This window comes from Sorex araneus, chromosome 3, assembly GCF_027595985.1.
Source record: "Sorex araneus isolate mSorAra2 chromosome 3, mSorAra2.pri, whole genome shotgun sequence".
NCBI lineage: Eukaryota > Metazoa > Chordata > Mammalia > Eulipotyphla > Soricidae > Sorex > Sorex araneus.
In genome coordinates, this window is record NC_073304.1 from 218,401,922 (window position 1) to 218,419,596 (window position 17,675).

A 17,675-nucleotide genomic window follows, 5' to 3' on the forward strand; every position below is an offset into this window, starting at 1 on the left:
CCCTGCTGCACTGCCACAGACAAAACAAGATAAAAGAAAATGCAAGACTTTTCCTTTCCAATCTGATAAAGAGAAAAATACCGGGTGTGTAAAGCACTCTCTCCCCAAATGTTATGGTTTTCTAAGTTCTTGTGATTTCACATCTGAGGTTATCACAAAAGTCTTGTGAGATGTGAAGTGAACATCTTACTATACTCCTCCTTGATTCATATGAGTTCACATGAAATCACTTATGCCATAAGTTGCATAGTAAGGGGCATAATGTTATTTCAAGAAGGTGTCAGGACTCTATGATTACTTACTTGGCAACAATTCTCTAAAGATATCTGAATTAATGTGAGGAGGACTGTCGGTGATGTCTGAACAAATCATCTTAGACCTGATCAGTTCACTAGCTCTAGGGCAGTTTTATTGCCTGGTGATTGGTTAATCGCTCTAGAAATGAGAGATCCCCATCAGAGCTTCCTATAGGAAGTCCCTGCTATAATCTCTGGATATGTGTTTCCAAGTTCACACAGGGCTGTACTCTTGGAAATAAATTCTGTTGGGCAGCTCAGCTGAGAACTACTCAAGATGAAAGGTCAATCCCAATTTTAAAATGATTTGAAATACAAAAGATCTGAAATTCTAGCCTGCCAAGGTCAACAAAAGTCAGTATATTAAGTGAAAAGATGTTTGAATTACTAAGAAAATGATGAGACCACACTCAGAACATACCACACCCCCCCCACCCAGAGGAAGCAGTCTTTGAAAGACAATGGAAAATAATTCATATATAGAGAGAGCAGGTATATGAGGCTTTTTAAAAAAATGTTAATCATATCTCTAAAGTGACATAATTAAATATTCATTTCTTCTCAATGGAAAATATTATCCACTGGTGATAGTAGATTCTGAGATAATAGAATAAAATAAATTGAAATTCAGCAGTATATGCTTTCCAAGATATTTTCCTTCTTTGATTTATACTGAAAACTAGGTTTTATCCTAGTGCAATTGTACTAAGTGCAATTGTACTAAGGGATGTCATGTTTAAAGGTATGTGTTTTATTTTTTAAAAAAAATGCAATGTGGGGCTGGAGCGATAGCACAGCGGGTAGGGCGTTTGCCTTGCATGCAGCCAACCCGGGTTTGAATCCCAGCATCCCATATGGTCCCCTAAACACAACCAGGAGTGATTCCTGAGTGCATGAGCGAGGAGTAACCCCTGTGCATCGACAGGTGTGACCCAAAAAGAAAAAAATTGTAATGTGTTTTAATAAAAAACTAAGGATATAAATGAAGTCTGCCCTAACTTGGGACATTGCCATGTTCACCATCACATATATACATAACCCGTCTCTTTTGTCCTAGTATCGTAAATGATCTATATTTGCCATAGAATGAATATCACAAAGTGATTTCATGTGGGTTGTTTTTCCTTTATCTTCATGGGAAATATAATTGCTTAGCTGCTAAGAAATGCAAACATGAAAAGAAGGAATGATGTCATAAATTCTTATGTGCAGGAAAGTTTATTAGAAAACAGAGATGAAACAAACCATAATAAATTGATTGACTCTAGTAGAAATTACAGAATGAACCAGTCTAAGCTTTGCTTACGAAACTCAAGAGATGAACTCTCTCAAGAAATTCACATTGTCTTTTTTTTTCTTTCTGGAAAAGAGGATTTCTAGTGGGAAGCAGGCAGGGACGACGTGGTGTGCTCAGAGCAGAGATTCAGCAGCTGCAGCAGGGAATGGCGCAGCACATGGGGCGGGGGCAGGTGGAGATGACACAGGTGGGGCGGTAGCAGGTGGTGCAGCAGCACGCCTGGCCACACACCGGGCGCAGGCAGCAGCAGGTGCGGCAGCCGCTGGAGCCGCAGCAGCTGGAGCTGGAGCAGCAGGGCCGGCAGCAGCTGGAGATGCAGCAGCAAGAGGGGCGGCAGCAGCTGGAGCCACAGCAGCTGGCGCTGGAGCCGCAGGGGCTACAGCAGGGGCTGCAGCAGGGCCGGCAGCAGGGGCTACAGCAGGGGCTACAGCAGGGGCTGCAGCAGGGGCTACAGCAGGGACTGCAGCAGGGGCTGCAGCAGCTGGGCACACTGCAGCAGTTGGTGGTGCAGCAGGTGGTCCTGCAGCAGGAAGGCTGGCAGCAGCTGGGCTGGCAGCAGCCCTCCTCAGAGCAGGTGGAGCCGCAACAGGAGCCGGTCATGGTGTCAGAGGGTGGAGGTTTTGGGTGGGTGGTGGGTGTTTAGGAGAGTGAGGTTCTGGAGTTCTGGAACCTTGGCCCACACCTTCCCCTTTTATACTCTGCCAAAGGGGTCTATCAGCACGTCACTATTTCCTTGTTATTATTTACTCTTTATTATTTACTCTCCTAAAAAAGATGTAATCACTTAATTGCAGTTGTATGTTTTGGAGATAAGAGCACAATTCCTCTTCCTGGTCTTTTCCTGGAGTTTCTGGTTGAAAGGCTCTCTGGAGGTTGTTGTCAGGGGGTGTCACCTTTCCTGGTGTCCTTGCACCTTCCCCCATTCCTCCTGCTCACAGCACTCTGATGTTTGACATTTAAATCTGACATTTCCCATTTCTGTGCAAGTTCCCCAGGAGTCACGGAAACACAGTTCTCACATGCCAAGGGGTCTTTGGTTTCCAAAGAGGAAGGGAAATGTGCTGTGCAGATAAAATATTGGAGGGGAGCTGAAAAGGCCTGTTTAGGATGAGGTTGTGCTGTCTAATGAAGACAAGTGAGGTCCTGTGTGGACGGCCGTGGACAGCCGGGAAGATGGTTGGACCCCAAGGATATGTTAAGCCTTGTATTGGATTTTATTCCACAATCTCAAGCTGAAGCACAGAGCAGTGACTTTCCACAGTAAAAATATTACTTTGTATCTCTCACATTAAGTGGGGAACTTAATCATTTTATCTTTTAATCACCAAAGCTGAACAATGTATATTTCGTTGCAGAAACATTATATGTAAGTCCTTAGAATTATTAAGTCTTCAAGTAACATGTATTCAGGACACTCTATAGGAATCAAGAAGGTATAAAAAGATAAAGTCTTACACTCTTTCCTGTGAAACTTTAATAGGATACTTGCATAAGAACCAGTTTGGCAACAATAAGGAGAAACACAATTATTTTAATTAAAGAACTGAAATTAGGGCTGGGGGCATAGCTTCAAGACTAAAGCATGCATGAACTCAGAGTTCATGCACATTACAATTAAAAAATAGATAAAAAAAAAGGGACCAGGAGATAGTTCAGCAGTTAGGACATAGCGCTCACCTGTGCCCAACCTGGGTTTGATTCCTGGCACTGTGTGTCCCCTAGGATGCAGCCCTGGAAGGTCTCAGCATGACTAAGGTGATTCAGGTTTCTGGCAACAACTTGCAAGGCAAGACCCTTGACACAAAGCAACTGTGCCTTACAGTGATTCACTAATAAAATTTTTTTTTAAAGTGTACAATATTCTAACACCAGTCCCACCGCCAGTGTCAACTTCTTTCCAGCAGTGTTCCCATGTTCCCTCCCTGAGACTTCCTAAAATTCCAAATGTTGGAAGGAGTAAGTTTCTACACTAAATATGATTTTGTGCTCTTTTTATTCGGGGGAGAGTTGGGAGCTTGGGACACAGCCGGCAGTGCTGAGAGCTTCCTCCTCTATACTTAGTGGTCACTCCTGGTGGTGTTAGAAGACCATATGCAGTGTAGGAGATTGAACTGGGGGCATCCATGTGCAAGACAAGTGACTTTAATTCTGTACTATTTCTCTGACCCAATAAATACATTTTTTAGCAGACCAAAACTAGGTAAATAGTTGAACAGGTCATAGTTATTTATTTATTTATTTATTTTTGCTCTGCTGAGGGCTCTCAGCTAGTGCCTCACACATGCAAGGTGAGTGCTCTGTTGCTGAGCTACATCCTGGCTTCCAAAGAAATGTCTTTAAAGGGCCTCATCAAAGAGGTGAAACACAACCAGACTCATATAGACTATGGCCCTGGGCCCAGAGTATTGCTGAAAAGGCCTCTTCCAAAACAAAAGAATTTAAATTAAAAAAAAATGTAAATCAATTCCAAGTACCCTCAGGGAAAGATGGAGAAATGCCAGCATCTATCTGTGAAGTCTGCAGTCTGTACCAAGCAATGCAGCTGGATATGTTTGTTTTGAATCTTTGATGCAACCCTATTGTATGTTATTAGTATTTTAGTGGAAGCCAAAGAAGCCTAGAGGAATTTTTTAAAAGAATTTTTTATAAAGAAAACCTGTGCAAGAAATCTACAAACTAGACTTTATAGATTGTCTTTGCTCAGCTACGAAGTCTAAAGTCTTAGTAGCTGAGCAAAGAGTAAAGATTAATAAAATTTGCAAGTCTTTGTTGCAAGTGTTCATTTTCCTGGAAGATTTCTCCTTTCTTAATAAGTCTAAAAACCTTAATCTTTATTCATCTGTCAAAAACCCAAAAGAAATGCTCTTCTTCAAAGACAGCATTCCTGAACAAAATGATTCCATTCCTATGTAATTATTCCTGAGTTATTCTCCTAATTTAGCACACTGAATTATAATCCCCAGTTGCAACCAGGTACCCTTATGGAATGACATTTACTTCTGATGCTATGGCGCTCAGAGAGTACTGGTGATAAATGTTTGCTGAGTAAAAAGACTTTTTGATGACATCAGAACATATAATGACCCTTTAAATACAATTACTTTTGACCAGTGAAGTATTCCAAGCACAGGAACCATAGCTACATTTGAGGAAAGCCACATTTATTTATGGGTACGTAACTTGTCACCTGATAAATAGTCTATGTGGAAAGATGTGGAAATTAAAAATTCAATTTGTGGAACAGGACTTGTAGTTTATAAATAACTCTTGATGATGCTGTGTTGAACATACAGGACTGCATCCACATAGAAAAATAGGCGGGAAAGAGGTAGACATCAAATGGTAGATAACACTAATTGGATCTCCAACAATGCCTGGCTTCCAAAGTTTATTATTCCTGGATAATCACCATTATCTATGGGATGTCAATCAACCAGACAATATTTGCTGAATGTTTGTCTTTGTTTGAATTCCACCCAAGTAGATCCTAAGACAAAGACTTAAGAAGACAGGACTGCAAATGGCTTACTTGGGAGGTTATTTCTCCAAGAGCAAGTGAAGATATTGGGGAAGGAAATCCCAGAAAGCCTGTGTTGATGATGGGATACCCTGCAGGTGAGAGGATATAGACCACATGTGAGGTCAGAAGCTGTTATGGTTGCATGCCGAGAAAATCCTAGAGAATCAATGAGTTAGTAGCAGGTACCAAGATATGAGATATAAGACATGAATTGGAATGTCTCTTTATATAGCATAGTAGCAATAAACTCCCTAAAATGGAATTAGGAAAATGTGCTTACATTTCTCAATAATAAATATAAAAATATGATAATGAAATTGCATGTATCTGTCCACAAGTATGTTGTATCGTGTGGAGAAAAGATATAACATTACCTGACAGTCATAACATTTGGATAAGTGTGAGAATAATAAAAGCTTTATTTGTGCTTAAGTACATATATATGATTTAAGTACATTGACAACAGATGTGTCTTTACTTATAACAGCAAGTAGGCTGATGGAGGAGAGCTCACAATTGATCATAGCCTTTGTTTTGTAAATTTTTTGAAGTCTGTATAATAGAAAAGAATAACTAGCATAACTGTGATTTATATAAAGTTCATCATTTTCATTACAGACTCATTTTATCATAGTGTGTGAATTCCAGTTTTTCCTGCTTTAAGAGAAAGAAAGCTCATGCCAGGCACTTCAGCTTTCGAATGCACAGACACTGATGTGGAGTTAGCTTGCACCGTTTATTCAGGGTGTTGAGGAATTAACATCTTTGGAAGAGAAAGGAAGGGAGAGGCTTGGACATGGGAGAAAGACAGATGGGCTGCAGTCTCATTGAATCTCTATTGAATCAACCAAGTATGACCTCAAAAGGGGGGGAGGCATGGCAACAAATTTCTTTCTAGCAAAACCTGTGAATTTTGCAGCCCTGCTTCATGCATATATCTCACCTCCCTGGCCTTGCAATTTAGCCTTTTCACTGCAAGATGAAACCCCACCCTAGGCACTGACCTTCAGAATAAAGCAAAACCATGGCTATTCCTTTTTTTCTATTCTTTTTGGTTTTGGGTCCACACCTGGCAATGCTCAGGGGTTATCCTAGCTTTGCACTCAGGAATCACTCTTGCTAGTGCTTGGGGAACCATATGGGATGCCAGGGGTGAAGCCTAGGTCTGGCTGTGTGCAAGGCAAATGTCCTACCCAAGGTACTATCTCTCTGGCCCCAGAAAGTGACTTTTCTTTTTTGCTTTTTGGGGGCTGGAGTGATAGTACAGCGGGTAGGGCATATGCCTTGCACGCAGCCAACCTGGGTTTGATTCCCCCATCCCTCTCGGAGAGCCCAGCAAGCTACTGAAAGTATCCTGCCTGCACGGCGGAGCCTGGCAAGCTACCCGTGGCATATTGGATATGCCAAAAACAGTAATAAGTCTCACAATGGAGATGTTACTGGTGCCCGCTCGAGCAAATCTATGAACAACAGGATGACAGTGTGACAGGGAGACAGTGCGATGACATAAGGGGAGAAGGAAGTCTTCACCTACAGCTTAATGTAGAACCTAACATAGAACTTCATAAAACTATCTATTGATGGCCTTTATTGGCTTTTATGGGTGCCCGGGGGTGGTACACTCTGGGGATTGTAACCTTTGATGGGACGCTTGCTCCCACCTCCCTCTGCCAGGTTCCTCACACACTGCAGTGGTGCTAGGATTTCCCACACACAGGTATCACGCTTGGTGCTCATGGGCAGCACCAGGTGTCAGATGCAGGGCCTCCCTCTGAGCCACCCCTAGACTCTGAGAGCACCTTTCCTAGGCCTGTAGCATCAGTGAGTGAACAAGAGCCTTGCCCTCAGGTTTCCATTATAGTGAGAGATGACAGCAGTTACTGCAGACTCTTTCTCCTCTCCTCATGCTTAAGAATCAAGCGGGAAAAAACCATGACATAAAAGAAAGATTGTATTTTAAAAGATCATGATTTGTATTCAAACTTTCCAGAATGTTCCTTACACTCATGGATGCTCCAAGACTCAGTTTTATCTTTTTTTCCTCTAGAGATAGTTGCATTGCTTAAGACTGAAAAGTCTTTCTAGATAAAACTAATGACCAACATCATTAGACCTAATAAAGAGTTATGTAGAGGTGTGGTATATCAATGTATCAGAACCATGTTCTCAAAACCAACAAAACTGAAAGCATGAGACATAAACTGTATCATCCAGTTAAAAAATGCGACTGTCAGAGTCAGGCTGAAGGTTGGGAGGAAACCAGGACATTGGTAAAGGGAAGTTGACCTTGGTGAGGGGATTGGTGTTGGAAAGTTATATGCATGAAACTCAAGGATGAATAAATTGTGGTGCCTCAATAAAATAATTTTTAAAATTGATTAATCCATTCTATCTTCTCAGCAGGTGTAGGCAAAATGTAGTTACATTGAACCCAAATAGAAAACCTTTAAAAAGAAAGAATAATCCATTACACTTTCAATGTCAGGAGAAAAGTTTATTTTGCATGCTTAAAAGTAACAAATAGTACAAGATCTTTGCAAAAGGCATTAAGGAAAGGACTTAATTGAACTTCCATGTCAGAGGGTTAAAATCTGTGTCCCTGCAGGTGATGAAAACAAACCTCAAATGGTTTTGGCATGAAGAATGAATGCTCTGAAGACAAAGGGAGGGAGGTTAGGAGTGCGGGGTGTTAATTTATTGGGAGATTCTGGATAAAGTCATTTGGCATGGGGAGAGTTTGGGCAAGAGTTAGAATGTAGACATAGAATGTACAGAACTCAAGACATGAACTCTCTCAACAATTTCACATTGTTTTTTTTTTCTTTCCTGGAAAAGAGGGTCTCTATCTGTGGGAAGCAGGCAGGGATGACGTGGTGTGCTCAGAGCAGAGATTCAGCAGCTGCAGCAGGGAATGGCGCAGCACATGGGGCGGGGGCAGGTGGAGATGACACAGGTGGGGCGGTAGCAGGTGGTGCAGCAGCATGCCTGGCCACACACCGGGCGCAGGCAGCAGCAGGTGCGGCAGCCGCTGGAGCCGCAGCAGCTGGAGCTGGAGCAGCAAGGCCGGCAGCAGCTGGAGATGCAGCAGCAAGAGGGGCGGCAGCAGCTGGAGCCACAGCAGCTGGCGCTGGAGCCACAGGGCCGGCAGCAGGGGCTGCAGCAGGGCCGGCAGCAGGGGCTACAGCAGGGGCGGCAGCAGGGGCTGCAGCAGGGGCTGCAGCAGGGACTGCAGCAGGGGCTGCAGCAGCTGGGCACGCTGCAGCAGTTGGTGGTGCAGCAGGTGGTCCTGCAGCAGGAAGGCTGGCAGCAGCTGGGCTGGCAGCAGCCCTCCTCAGAGCAGGTGGAGCCGCAACAGGAGCCGGTCATGGTGTCACTGGAGAGAATGGAGTGTGTGGATGTGAGTTGTTTCCAAGAGGGTGGGTTTCTGGTGTTTGAGGGGTTCCTTGTCCAGACCCCCTTTTATACGCTGTCGAGCGGCAGATCTGACCACAGGCAGCACTGTCTCCTTGTTATTTTTTCCTCCTAGGAAATCAATTAATATTACTTAGTGAATAGTTGTGTGTCAGGTTAAGCATGCCAATACCTAGCAAAAGCACAATTTCCTCTTTTCTACATTGTTATGATTCATTGACTCTTGTTAAGTCATATAGAAAGACCTTCATGTTTCTTCTGTCCTATGTGTCTTTTAAGTTGGAAATATCACATGATAGTCTACTACTGAGATTTTTTTCATGTGTCACTCCTTTGTACATATATAGAAAAAGCACATGATGAAAACTCTCCATGATTATACTTTAAGAATGATTCCTACAATGCCAGAGTTTTTTTTTTTAATGTCAAAGTGGAAAAAAGAAAAATACTGTCAGGTGGAATGTTGATAAGGAAGTAGGAAGTAAGACTCATCATTGAGATTTCTTGGATACAATGAGGGAATATTGAAGTGGGTTTTCTGGAGGTTTGGAGAGGCAGGTAGTTGCCAAAGGCATTCCAATCTCCTTGTAATAACACTATCATTAGCATTGAATCATTCCCTTTTGATAGTAAAGAACCATTTAATAAGGTAAGTTTATTTCTTCCAGCAATCTTATATATATAAGATTCATATATAGATATAGATATAGATAGATCACCATATCACTGTATCACTGTCATCACGTTGTCATTGATTTAGTCGAGTGGGATCCAGAAACATCTTTATTTGTCCCAGCCCTGAAATTTTAGCAGCCTCTCCTTACTCGTTTTTCCCAATGATTGGAGGGTCTTTTCAGGGTCAAGGGACTGAGACCTGTTATTGTTTTGTTACTGTATTTGGCATATCAAATATGCCACAGGGAGTTTGCCTGGCTCTTCCTTGTGGGTGGGATACTCTTGGTAGCTTCCCGGGCTCTCCAAGAGACATTATATATATTTATATTTCCCTTTATGATATATAATATAGATAGACATTGTATACTAATACTGAGCAAGTTTGACCTGTCTTTTGGCAAACCCACAAAAGCAATGTATTCTGAAATAGGTAAAATGCTTCATTAAAGTGTTATAATAAGAACCAAGACATTCTGCTTGGGTGAATAGGATACAAGCTGACAAGCCTTTTTGTTGTACTGTAGGCATTAAAATAGGATATACTAGAAGTAAGACTTGCTGTAATTGTGACTAGTGCACCACATTATTCTACTATTCTCCATAGCCCAAATCTGAAAACAACTCAAATGTCCAAGAACAGATGCCTAGATAAAAAAAAAAAACTATTGTACGTGTATACAGTGGAATATCACTCTTCTAGAAGAAAATACAATATTCTGAAATTTCCACCTGTGTGGCCAGATCTGGAGAGTGCCATGCTGAGTGAGACTAGTCAGATGGAGAGACAGATTGATCTCACATGTGCAGGATATATAGCACAAAGTAAAACAAAGCATATTAGGAGAACAATATGCCCAAAGGCAACAGAAACAGGTAACTTGTCTTCAGTAGGAAGTGTATTACAGTAGTGTGATGGGGATGAGGGTAGGAGGAAATAGATTTTTTTTCTTTGGGGGGAGCGGTGGAAGGGTTGGTTGGGTATTGGAACAATGGCGGAAGGTAGCTGACACTCTGCTGGGGAGTGAAGTGCTGAAATGTTTCATGCGTGAAATCTTACTGTTGCAGGTGACATGTGAAATGAGGAGGAGAGAGAAATCTACTACTTCCCTCTCTACCCACCTGGGTCACCCAGGAAGTGGCTGGAGAAATCTAGGACTAATGAAAGTCTGTGGTGAGCCTGGTACAGACCTCATCCACGAACTTTATCAGTCTCCTGGGAATGTTGGGACTGATAAAGTCTGTGGATGAGCCCCCGTGCAGCATGGGGCAGAGCCCAACCCTCCCCCCACCCCCACCCCACCAGTCCCACCAGGTGGCCGTCAAGCCATGCCTGATTTCTGCTTGGTCTTCTAGCATGGGAGTTGATCCCAGCCACCCGATTTCTCTGAGAGCCACAGACTCAGGCTGAAGTGAGGATTTTCTCTTTGCAGGGGAGGGAAGTCAGTCCTAGGTCTTGCCCAGGGTTTCTGGGCTCTTGCCCAACCTCACAGAAAGGAATTTCAAGAGTAGAGAAGCAGTGAAGTCAAAACAGATTCTATTTGGAGGCTTTTTAGAAGGGGAAGGAGGGAGAAAAAAGGAGAGAGAGTAACACACTAAAGAGTGAATGCTGCTTCCCCAGAGACAGACAGAGCCCCAGTACACATCTCAAGAGGGGAGATAAGAGCGACACATGTGCTCGGGTGTAGGATAACATGGGGTTTTCCTTTCAGCCTTGCCACAGGGAACTTAGTTTACCTTAAAGCAATGTCCTTTCTGTATGGACACAGGAAGACAGTTAATATTACGCTTTGTAACTTGGGAGTTGATTGACTCCAATAATATTTACTCCCGGGTATCTGCTTTCTCAACTCAGTTGCCCTTAGTTCCTAGCACCCCAAAAGCAGGGTCCTGACAAGGGACAGAATGGACCCAGGGAAAGCTGTGAGTTACTCTGGCATCAAAATGGGCCAGGCCAAAGCGCCACAATACTCAACTATAAGTTGAGAACATGGTCATAGACAGATGCTGTCATGATCCAAAAGTAACGAAAAGACTAGGACCCTGATGGGTTTAGGAAGACTAACCTGACCTGAGGACTGTGGCCTAGAAAATATAGTAAGATGTCCTCACAAAGAACCAAACTTTAAGTCTGATGTATCTCTTACTGTGCTCATACAGAATGACATTGCTAGAAATATTAGGAGATTTACTACAACTAATTAAGTAGACTATGATATATCTCTTACTGTGCTCATACAGAAGGACATTGCTAGAAATATAATAAGGAGATTTACTCACTTGTTTCACTTGTCTTCCCGTTGATCTCTGATTCACTCGAGCAGGCACCAGTAAAGTCTCTATTTGTCCCTGTCACGTGCTAGTGTAGCCCAATATCTGCTCACTCCAGGGACAAGAAGTGCCTCAAACCATTCATTCAGGGTTTTGACGAAGAAGTCTGACCATCTTGTTGGTGGGCGGCCACGCGGTCTTCTGACGTCCCCGTGGAATCCAGTCGGTAACAGCTCTAGTTCAGCAGTTCTCTCTGAATCGCATTACATGTCCACACCCTTGTTTGGATCCCACCCTTGAGTGGGTCTCCAGATTACTAATCTGGAGTAATGTCCTTAGATGAGATTTTGTTAATCTCCTGGAGAAGTGGTCTTACCCCTCTTTGTTGATCTGTTAATATTCAACTCACTTTTGTGTTACTGCCTTATGTGATTGTTATATAAACTAAGACTGTAGGAGAAGACACAGAAAGACACAGAAGAAGAGCACAGAAGAAGCAAGGGGGAAGACACAGAAGTGAGGAAGAAGCAAGAGGGAAGACACAGAGAGGGAAGACACAGAAGCAATAGAGAAGACACAGAAGCAAGAGGGAAGACACAGAAGCAAGAGGGAAGGCACAGAGTGGGAAGACACAGAAGCAAGAGGGAAGACACAAAAGCAGCAGAGAAGACACAGAAATGAGAGAGAAGACTCAGAAGCAGAGACAGAGAGACCGGAAGAGACCACAGGAGAGACTACAGAGACAAAAACAGAGATAGACAGAAGAGACCACAGCAGCACACACAGAAGCAGAGCACAAGGAGGAGCCATTCTGATCCGGTCTATACACAGTGGCTCGAGAGCCCCGAACATGTGTGTGTGTGTGTGTGTGAGAGAGAGAGAGAGAGAGAGAGAGAGAGAGAGAGAGAGAGAACACCGCCCTGAGAGCCCGCGAACTATACAACACACATCACATCGCACCCTCCCACTTGTGCGCATTTTTATATATTTTACACTCGGGTACCACATGTGCTCAGCCATGAGGGCACAACAGCACATGGAATGGGACAGCATATGTGTGCCTCTCTTTTGTTCGAGGTGGCTCTTATAGGGTTTCTTCAACTTACCCTCACATGGGGCTTCTACCTAGGTAAAAGTCTATTGCCAGGTTAGTTGCCAAAGGGGTGGAATTGGAAATGCTCGCTGGCCTTCTTGGAAATTCCTTTCCTGGCCTCTGTTCCTGCTGGAGCTTTTCTGGGAGTAGGGTCCACCCTTCTCTGGGTCTGTTGGCATCAGGTCAAGCCTTATCAGACCTTTGCAGTCTTGATTCTGCAAAGTGGCCTTTTTGTAGCCTCAGGGCTATTGGTTTTATTATTTCCCAGGAATTCCATTGCCATGGGAGCCTTTCCCTCCCTCGCTGTCTGCCTGCATCAGCACCACAAGGCAGTCATCAAGTTGCACCTAAAATCTACTTGTTCTGCACTTCTTGGGAAATGATCCTGTGTATTCTCAGGGCAGCTAGGGAGCTCCGTGGCCCTCTCTCTCACTGCCCGGGTTCAGTGGACTTAGGTCGCTCCCTCACCCAGAGTGGCCCATGCCATGGGCAGACAAAGGAGGAAATGAGGGCCAAGCTCGTTGATAATCAGTTGCCGTTTATTCCATTCTCTCTACGCGCCTGTTCCAGTCTCACTGAGCCCCTCATTCTAGTCTCACACTGGCCCTCATTCCTGTCTCCTGTCTCTCCTGCTCATCTCTCTGAGCTCCCTCTCGCAGTCTGGTCTCTTGTCTCTCCACGTGCCTGCTCCTGCATTCTTTCCCTACGTTCTTCTCCCTCTGTTCCCCTTGCTAGTCTCCGTGCTCCATCTTGCTGCCCTGGTCTCTCTCTCTCTCTTTCTTTCTCTCTCTCTCCCTCCCTCCCTCCCCACAACTGACTCTCTCCACATTGGGGGTAGCCACCACACCCTGACGGGAAGACAGGAAGCAAATCAACATAAGAAATGGGCAAATGCCCTTTCCTTTGCTCATGGGCAAAATACCTCTTAAAGTGTTTTTCTCCTTTCCTTAGTCCAATAACTTAATTAACATCTTAATTCTACTTCTTAATATTAGTTATTTTGTATGGACACAGTAAGAGATACATTGAGCTTATAGAGTGGCTCTCCTGGAGACATCTCACCACAAACTCAGACTACAGTGCTCAGGAGGGATTAATCATTTCTAACCCTAGCAGTGTTAGAATCTAGTTATTACTTTTTGGATCATGACAGAATTTGTCCATGGGATTCTGCTCTTGGGTGGGCTGTCCTGCTGAATGAGTATCTGTCCTAGAAAAAGCATCCCTGAGGGAAAGACTTTACCCCTATTGATTGTGACCACACCAATGTGAAAGCCCCAACCCCTCATGCTTTGGGATTTAACTAGGCTATAAGAGTGGGCTAGGGAATCCAGAGCCAGAAGGAGAAGGAGAAGGAGAGGGCCAGAAGGAGATTGAAGTGGGATCCAGACAGAGAATGAAGTACCGTGGGGGAGGAAGAAGCAGGAGGAGAATCAGAGGAGAATGGAGATGGGAATGGAATGAACTACAGTTGACACCAACCAGCCTGGCACTCATTCCTTCCTTTGCCTGCCCATTGCCATCGGCCTCCCCGGGGTGGGGAAAGTGGCGTGAGACTACTGGATGAAGGTGGCGGGAAAGAGAGCTGCTGTGCTCGTGGCCCTTTCATATTTTATTTTTAGAAAATATACAATCCCTGGCCCTGCAGGTTCCTCTCCCCAACTAGAAGTGCAGACCCCTATAACGGAGTGACAAAATCCTCAGCTGTTTGGGAGTCAGTCCTTTTGGTGAGAACTGACCTGAGCCCACTCGCATCAATAAAATTGTTTTCCCTCTCCATTCCTCCTTGTGCTCTCTGGTTTCTTCAGAGAGATTCCTTTCACCATGGCAGTAGGAATAGAAAATCAGTGGGGAAATCCTACATTGAAATTTTAATCTGAAGTGGAATGGATAGGCAGGGACTCCTTGTTCATCATGTGAATGCTAAAATTCAAAGACAGAGAGCTGCAGGGGAATGTAGCAGCTTCCCAGAGGAACATCCGGGGAAGAACATTTGAAGGAGAGGACCACATGCAGCCGTGTGTCTGTGCGCGTGAAGAGGCATAAGCTGCTCAGAGGAACAATGCGAAGAGTGCAAACAGGAGAGAAGACAAAGAAAGACTGAGCACTGCTGGGGAGTGGGGTTGGAGAAGACTAGATCTAGTGTAGACCACTGGCTTCTTACTTTTTTATTTGTATATTTCTACTGTCACTGTCACTGTCATCTCGTTGCTCATAGATTTGCTCGAGCGGACACCAGTAACATTTCTCATTGTGAGACTTATTGTTACTGTTTTTGGCATATCGAATACGCCACGGGTAGCTTGCCAGGCTGTGCCGCGCAGGCGCGATACTCTCGGTAGCTTGCCGGGTTCTCCGAGAAGGGCAGAGAAATTGAACACGGGTTGGCTGCATGAAAGGCGAACGCCCTATTGCTGTGCTATCACTCCAACCTACTGTATATTTTATATCAAATTGCAGGTCTTTTAAACATCAAAGGAGATAATTTGGTATACATCGTGATGATGACTACAGAAAAGCTGACTGACAGTGAGAGGTCACAGGCGAGAACAATGAGAAGTCACACAGTTATTTTTGACCAGATCACTAACAATCAACTCTCCCCAAATTTCCAGTATTCAGTCCATTGTTATAAATTATAGCCATGTTTTCCACAAGAGGTCTGGACGTATTCATCTTCTGTAACTGCAACTTTGTACTTTTTGCTCAACCTCTGCCCATTTCACCTATTCTCCCAGACACTGGAAAACATTATTCTGCTCTGACTATGAGGATGACATTTTTTAAAATGGGGATATGACTCAAGTGGTAGAGAACATGCTTAGCATGTGGGAGGGTCTGAGTTTGATTCCTAGTGCTCCATAGATCCTAGAGCATCATCATGTATAGCCCTGGTGGTCCCTGGGCATCACCCAGGTCACACACTGAACTGCCGGTTCGAATCAATAGGCCAACCACTGCTGGGAGTAACTAGGGGCCCTTAAGTACCAATATAAAATATAAATGATTTCTTTTTTTTGCTTTTTGGGTCACACTAGTGAGGCACAGGGTTTACTCCTGTCTTGGTACTCAGAAATTACTCCTGGTGGTGCTTGGAGGACCATATGGGATGCTGGGAATCGAACCTGGGTCAGTTATGTGCAAGGCAAATGTTCTACCCACTGCACTATCCCTCTAGCCCCTAAAATATAAATAATTAAATTGAAAAATATTCACATATAAGTTTTTTCCAACAAAATTATATAAGGAATACTTACGAGTAAACATGCTAGTGATTTTTGTTGAGGCTTTCTACTAGAATGTCAACTCCATTAATGCGGTATTTGTTGGTTTCGACTATTACCCCAGTATATATAATAATGTCTCCCACATTAATGAAAGCTCAAAAAACTTTCAAATGAATTAACTAAGATATAAGCATTTGGAAGGGTCAGTGACTAGACTTGTTTTTCAGCGAAAGCGAAAAACCTGCATTTCCGCATATAAACAATTGCCAGGAACTGAATAGAACTCTGATGTCCCCAAACACAAGGACTTCATTCATTCATTCATCAGAGTTATCAGTCAGTTTCCTTAAAGCACATACTTTGGAAATGTTCTCATCTAAAGACAAAAGTCTGGAACCTGGCTTAATCTTATTGTAAATAGTGGCATAATCAATATATACCAGATTAGCTGTCTGGAGGCCGTCCACGTCACCGAGTGCCTGTATAAAAATAAACACGCAGAGCGTGCAAGACAGTACATGGAATCATTCTGAAAGCTGGTGTGACACCTGAAGTATGTAGCATGTTCTTTTACTCTTATACACAAATCCATGTATACAGTCAATACACTTATCTAATAAATACAGAAAAAATCTTAAGGAAAAAACAATCACATTGACATTTTTATGCAGAGAAATGTAATTTTATTTTGGCTGAGGACTGCGTCCTGTTACAGACAATCCTTTAAAAGGGAAGTTAAAGGAACGAGCTAACCAATGATCAAAGTAAAGGGGGAAATCTGGCATGGAAGAACTGGTGTGCTCAATATCCATCTTCAACAACAGGGCCTGGTTCCTCAGTGGAATCCCGAGGCCAGTTCAGTGGAACGATATCACCTCCACTCCATGAGGATCGGCACAAAGGGAAAGTCAACACTAGTGAGGGCAAAGATCACAGGACGTGGGAATCATGGGGTTGGGTTCAGCAGCTGCAGCAGGGAATGGCGCAGCACATGGGGCGGGGGCAGGTGGAGATGACACAGGTGGGGCGGTAGCAGGTGGTGCAGCAGCACGCCTGGCCACACACCGGGCGCAGGCAGCAGCAGGTGCGGCAGCCGCTGGAGCCGCAGCAGCTGGAGCTGGAGCAGCAGGGCCGGCAGCAGCTGGAGATGCAGCAGCAAGAGGGGCGGCAGCAGCTGGAGCCACAGCAGCTGGCGCTGGAGCCACAGGGCCGGCAGCAGGGGCTGCAGCAGGGCCGGCAGCAGGGGCTACAACAGGGGCGGCAGCAGGGGCTGCAGCAGGGGCTACAGCAGGGACTGCAGCAGGGGCTGCAGCAGCTGGGCACGCTGCAGCAGTTGGTGGTGCAGCAGGTAGTCCTGCAGCAGGAAGGCTGGCAGCAGCTGGGCTGGCAGCAGCCCTCCTCAGAGCAGGTGGAGCCACAACAGGAGCCGGTCATGGTGTCAGAGGCTGGAGGTTCTGATGTGAGTTCAGAGGGGGAGTTTGGTGAATTTGAAAGTCCCTCTGCTGCTCGTCCCCTTTTATACTCTGCTCAGGCTGCTCGACCCGTGGTCTGGAGTATTTACTACTTCATCTTCCTAAGGAAGTATTTGTAATGGAATTAGGTAGTTGTGTTTTTTTGGTGAAGTATTTTAAGACGAAGGAAAGTGACATTTCCTTTTCCTGGTGTGTTAAGATGGATTCCATCTGATCTTTCTCAGAATGTTGTTTATCTTTTATTTTCCTGTTTCCTTGTTTTTCAGGAATTTATATGAATCCAGCCCCTGGTATTTGGCCTGTGATCTGTGTATCACTCTGTGATGATCTCTGGACAAACTGTTCTTATGATGCTGAAGTATCTTTTGATGTCAAGAGAGAGGCAACAGAAAGAAGAAAGTTTGGCTTTGTGAGTT

At 44.2% G+C, this 17,675-nt stretch overlaps 3 protein-coding genes across 3 annotated transcripts; all 3 read right to left on the reverse strand.

Annotated features, from left to right (window-relative positions):
• Nucleotides 1-1,719: 1,719 nt before the first annotated feature.
• On the reverse strand, nucleotides 1,720-2,193 carry LOC129403521 (keratin-associated protein 4-7-like). Its single transcript, XM_055132244.1, has one exon. It carries the CDS (start codon nucleotides 2,191-2,193, stop codon nucleotides 1,720-1,722), a length of 474 nt encoding a protein of 157 aa, XP_054988219.1.
• A 5,812-nt stretch (nucleotides 2,194-8,005) lies between these two features.
• On the reverse strand, nucleotides 8,006-8,479 carry LOC129403522 (keratin-associated protein 4-7-like). The gene has a single exon (XM_055132245.1). The coding sequence runs from the start codon at nucleotides 8,477-8,479 to the stop codon at nucleotides 8,006-8,008; it is 474 nt and encodes a 157-aa protein (XP_054988220.1).
• Nucleotides 8,480-16,747: 8,268 nt separating this feature from the next.
• Nucleotides 16,748-17,221, reverse strand: LOC129403523 (keratin-associated protein 4-7-like). Its single transcript, XM_055132247.1, has one exon. It carries the CDS (start codon nucleotides 17,219-17,221, stop codon nucleotides 16,748-16,750), a length of 474 nt encoding a protein of 157 aa, XP_054988222.1.
• Between the last annotated feature and the right edge of the window lie 454 nt (nucleotides 17,222-17,675).